This window comes from Gavialis gangeticus, unplaced genomic scaffold, assembly GCF_001723915.1.
Source record: "Gavialis gangeticus isolate Ggan-Ray unplaced genomic scaffold, GavGan_comp1, whole genome shotgun sequence".
Classification (NCBI taxonomy): Eukaryota; Metazoa; Chordata; order Crocodylia; family Gavialidae; genus Gavialis; species Gavialis gangeticus.
This window is the reverse complement of record NW_017729025.1, coordinates 42,251,905-42,256,560: the sequence shown is the minus strand read 5'-3', so window position 1 is coordinate 42,256,560 and position 4,656 is coordinate 42,251,905. Positions and strand designations below refer to the sequence as shown.

General features: G+C 44.0%; 1 protein-coding gene across 1 annotated transcript in view; it reads right to left on the bottom strand.

Annotated features, from left to right (window-relative positions):
- Positions 1-4,656, bottom strand: part of EML5 (echinoderm microtubule associated protein like 5) — a 293,292-nt gene that overhangs the window by 124,762 nt on the left and 163,874 nt on the right. Inside the window, exon 18 of the mRNA XM_019518682.1 lies at positions 836-1,038. Coding sequence (XP_019374227.1) covers positions 836-1,038 — 203 coding nt within the window. The remainder of the gene's footprint in view (positions 1-835; positions 1,039-4,656) is intronic.

Here is a 4,656-nt window from a genome sequence, read left to right as displayed (position 1 = left end):
CTCTGCAGATTAGTTTAAGCTGCATACATTGAACCAATAAGCAAGTGAAGACATTCACTTTTGATTTGAGAAATGCAGCTACATGCTTCCCAGCTTGCCATGAGCAGGCAGCTTGGGCCCAGGCTAGCCCGCCCACCCTGCAAGGGGTGGTTTGCAGAGGAGGTGCAAAGCATCCTGGGATGTTGGGGGACTAAGAGTTGATGAATCTGGAGGGGATCTGGGACAGAAGTTCAATAAATCAATTTAACCTAAATCACTTAAGTCTGATACTACATCCATCGAGGTTTATCTTACACTGGTTTCAGACACTTTGAAAGAGGTTTATGTATACTGAAGTTCTGTTGTGTTACAGATTTGAACAGGTTTCCAATCACTTATACCAGTTTATGTGTAATTTCTGTCCCTAGCCTATGTAACAACAACGTAGCTGGTATACGTTTTATTCAATGTAACATACCAGAATTCCCACTCCACTAATCAAAAAGGGAACTCTGAGATCCCCTTGGGCCACAGAAAGCCCCCCACTTTTACCTGTTTTATTCACTCTCAAGGTGTAATGACTAGGAATAACTTAACATAGGAGGGCATGCCACAACAAAATCAGCCAAAATGTCACCAAAACATAATAATGTGATATATTTGGTCTTTCTACAAGGAGGCGGATGAGTTTCTAAGAGACTCAGCATGCCCATATCTTTCTGACCTGAAAGTAGGCTACAATTCAGAACTCCAGTTCCATCATAGTAGACGACTGTATTCTTGTTAGGTTTAGCCATGAAGGGAATCTTCTTAAATCCAAATGACATCTCAGTTAATATCCCAGTGGTTCACTTACTTTTTCTAATGCATGCATGCTGAACACTGGACCATCATGTGCTTTGACAGTTTTTATGAGAAACAAATCTCTCCAGATACACACATCCCCAGTGGAAGTTCCAGAGAATGCCATCTCTTCAGTCCAGCCGTATACTGCGCACATCATTGTATCCGTTCTTCCCATTGCACCTATGCAGCCCTTTTTCCCAATCAGTCCTCCCCCTGGTTTAGAATAAAAATACAGAAGCAAATGCTTACTCAACTACCATTTTCATAAGACAATATGGGACAACCTATTCAAAATAATAAATCTCTTTCCTTCTACCTTCACCCTTAGAAAAAAAAGTTTTAAGAGTTTTTCATAAGGCAAAATTTTTGCAATTTCTGGCACTTTTCAAGACAAAATAACTTTACATACTAGTTGAATCAATATTTTAATGTATATACACCCAGGCACATGAACGTGAGAAATAGAAAAAAAAAACCCATTTGCTTATGTGGGTGGGCATGTAGATTTTAATATATTCTTAACTTCTATGGCACAGTAAAGGACTTAATGGAGTGGGTCTAAAATTGCATTGTTCCCATAAATAACTTCAAACACTAACATTATATTCTTTTTTTATGGAATATTTTTGAAGAAAAATTATTTTTGAATTTTAGTTTTAAATCCCACACTTAAAACTAAAAAACTGTGACAGAAATTTTATTACCAGTTCTAATGTAACAAAAACCTTTGTCTGTCTGTCTGTCTGTAATGCTTTATTTGCACTGTGATTGGTTGTCTCGGCAGCCAATCACAATGCTGATTGAACCAACCAATCAGACTGCTCCAAAAGCATTCCGGATAGGAGGCAGTGGCAGCAGTGTGGTGGAGCACTGCCATGATGGCGGGACAGAGGGGATGGAGCAGGAGGAGACAAGGTCCCCTCTGGCCCTGCTACCTGGAGGTGGCACAGGCTGCTGGATGAGGGAAGAGGGGACGGCGAAGCAAGCTTCCCTGCCCCACCCTGCTCCTGGGAGGTGGCGGCACAATGTGGTGGGTGATGGTACTCCATCCCTGCCTCCCACTGTCATTCCTGAGGGACAACTGGCTAGTATATTTTAAAAACCACTAATATGTATGTAAAACAGCATTTTCCCCAGGATGTCATGGTGGCAACTTCCACAAATCTGAAGGGTTGCAGGCTGGAAAACCAGATGTCTATATTTACAAAATTGTCAGTGCTGCTCTGTCTTTGAGAAAATAGTGCCACCTTAAATGGTAGGACCCATAACTTTGACATCTTCAAAGTACTGCACAGCACCTCAGTGAAAAAGCCTCTGAACCAGTTTGCTAGCATTTAGTGTTCTTGCTAATTCTGCGCTAAATTATATATTTCAGTATCACATGTGGCCTTAAGTATCAGCAGTGACTCTTTACTTGGAATACAGTAGGACTGACTTATAGCTCAGGGCTTATACTTACATTGGTAACCCTCCAATCACTATCCAACCAATCCTATCACTCAGCACAAACTGGTATATACCAGTCCCAAAAGCATTTCCAGTTGAATGTAGAAAAAATGAATTCTCTATTTTTTCACCCAATCAAATGGATGAAAACTTTTCTTTGGGCTCTTCTTACCATACACTCAATGCATACCCTGGGGGTTGTGTGTAATCCTCTCCAAAAGGCTCCATTACTAACCAGGTACCTCATTTTAAACTAACGGCTTTACGTACCTAAATGGCACATACACAACTGTTTAACAGCATTCTTTCACACAATTTGCAAATCAATTTTGTGCCCACAAACCAGAGCACAGCCCCATTGAGCATGCTGCAGGGTGAGACAGAATCACCTAACTACATACATAAGGCCAGGTAAGTCCTGAAATCTTAGCCACAGAAAAACAAGGAAAAGGAGAAGGAAGGCCCTCCTGAAACTCAGAATACCATGTAAGGGATGTTTTTCCTTTTTAACCCAACAGTCTTGCCCAGAGTGGAAGACCCAGGTTCTAGGCTCCCCTCTGTCAGAAAGGGTCTGAACCTGTCTTTCCTACTTCCTATCAAGCCATAGATGAGGCATTATCCAGGTCCACTAAGCAGCCAAGGGAGAGAAATATGCTGGGAGAAGGGAAAAAAATAAGCCACAGGGTGAGAGTTCAGTGAAATTCATGCTATCCTACAAGAGAGAAGGCCCTGAGTTCTAGGAAAATTCCCAATGCTGTTGATGCATTATATCTAAAGAAGATCAAATTCAAGGTTTAGGGGTTCAGCTTCAAGTGGAAGTCTACATAACAGTTTGGTAATGCCTAGGCCTTGGCCTGGTGGGAAAAGCACTTTGCTGGGAAGACACAGGTTTAAACCACTTTTGGAGAAGAGAGCCTAGAACTTCTGTCTCCTTCTCTGTGAATGAATGTCTTAACCACTAAGCTGTGGGGTTAAAAGATGGGAGGACCCAGCAATGTAACAATGGGTGGGCAAATAAGACATAAGTCACAGGCACTGCCTTGGCGGGGAAGGGAGGGGAAGAGCAGGGTGACACCGTAGTGGACTGTGAGGTGCTGCTTCACCTCCTCCCCCTCCACACACCCTGTACCTTTCCTGCAGTGCTTCTGGCTCTGACTCCTACAGCAGGGATGGCACAGCATCAGTTGCACCACCCATTGCAGCAGCAGCAGCAAAAGGTTCATTGCTGTGGGGGTAAGATGTTATTATTTTTTTTTTTTTTTTTTTTTTTCTGCCACTGAAAAACGGGGTTTAAATAGTGGCAGAGAAAAGGAAGGGACATCCCCCTACCCTGCAACAGCAAACCTGTAGCACTGTTCCTGTATTGTTTGCTACTGCCCAGCAATTATGCCTGCACGGTGATGCTATTTTGTCAGACGACAAAATAAAATAGGAAAGCCAAGGCTGTGAAGAAACTCCAGCTAGCTACAAATATCAAGGAAAATAAAAAATCTTTTTTTTAGATATTGGGGGAGCCGGAGGAAAAGCAAGGGCAACATTGGACCCCTGCTAAACCAGATGGGGCAACTGACAACTGACGCCCAGGAAAAAGCAAACTTGCTAAATGGGTACTTTGCGTCAGTTTTTCACCAGTTCTGTGGGACGGCCCTGCCCACTATGGGTCAGAGAGGCCCGGGTGAGGGAGATTGCTTGCCCTCCATCAAAGCTGACCTCGTGAAGGAACACCTAACAAGCTGGATACCTTCAAGTCAGCTGGCCCTGATGGGTTACACTCAAGAAGCTGGCGAGCATCACCGCTCAGCCCCTGGCACAGATCTTTGAGAGCTCTTGGCGCTCTGGTGAAGTGCCCGATGATTGGAAGAGGGCCAATGTCATGCCTATCTTCAAGAAAGGGAGGAAAGTAGATCCAGCAAACTACAGCCTGACCTCTATCTTGGGGAAGGTCTTGGAAAAGATTATCAAGGAGGCCATCCTTAACAGACTAGCTGATGGCAATATCCTGAGGGATACCCAGCATGGGTTTGTTGCGGGTAGGTCTTGCTTGACCAATCTTACTTCCTTTTATGACCAGGTGACTTATCACCTGGATAAGGGGGAAGAGATCGACGTTGTATACCTTGACTTTAAAAAAGCTTTCAATCTGGTATCCCATGATCACCTCTTGGCTAAACTGTCTAACTGCAGCCTTGACATCACCACAATCCGCTGGCTGGGGAACTGGCTCCGCAATAGGACCCAGAGGGTGGTGGTTGGCGGGAGCCAATCGTCTTGGTCCGCTGTGACCAGTGGGGTCCCTCAGGGCTCTGTCCTAGGGCCTATACTATTTAACATCTTCATCAATGATGTGGACATTGGTGTCAGAAGCAGACTGGCCAACTTCGCCGA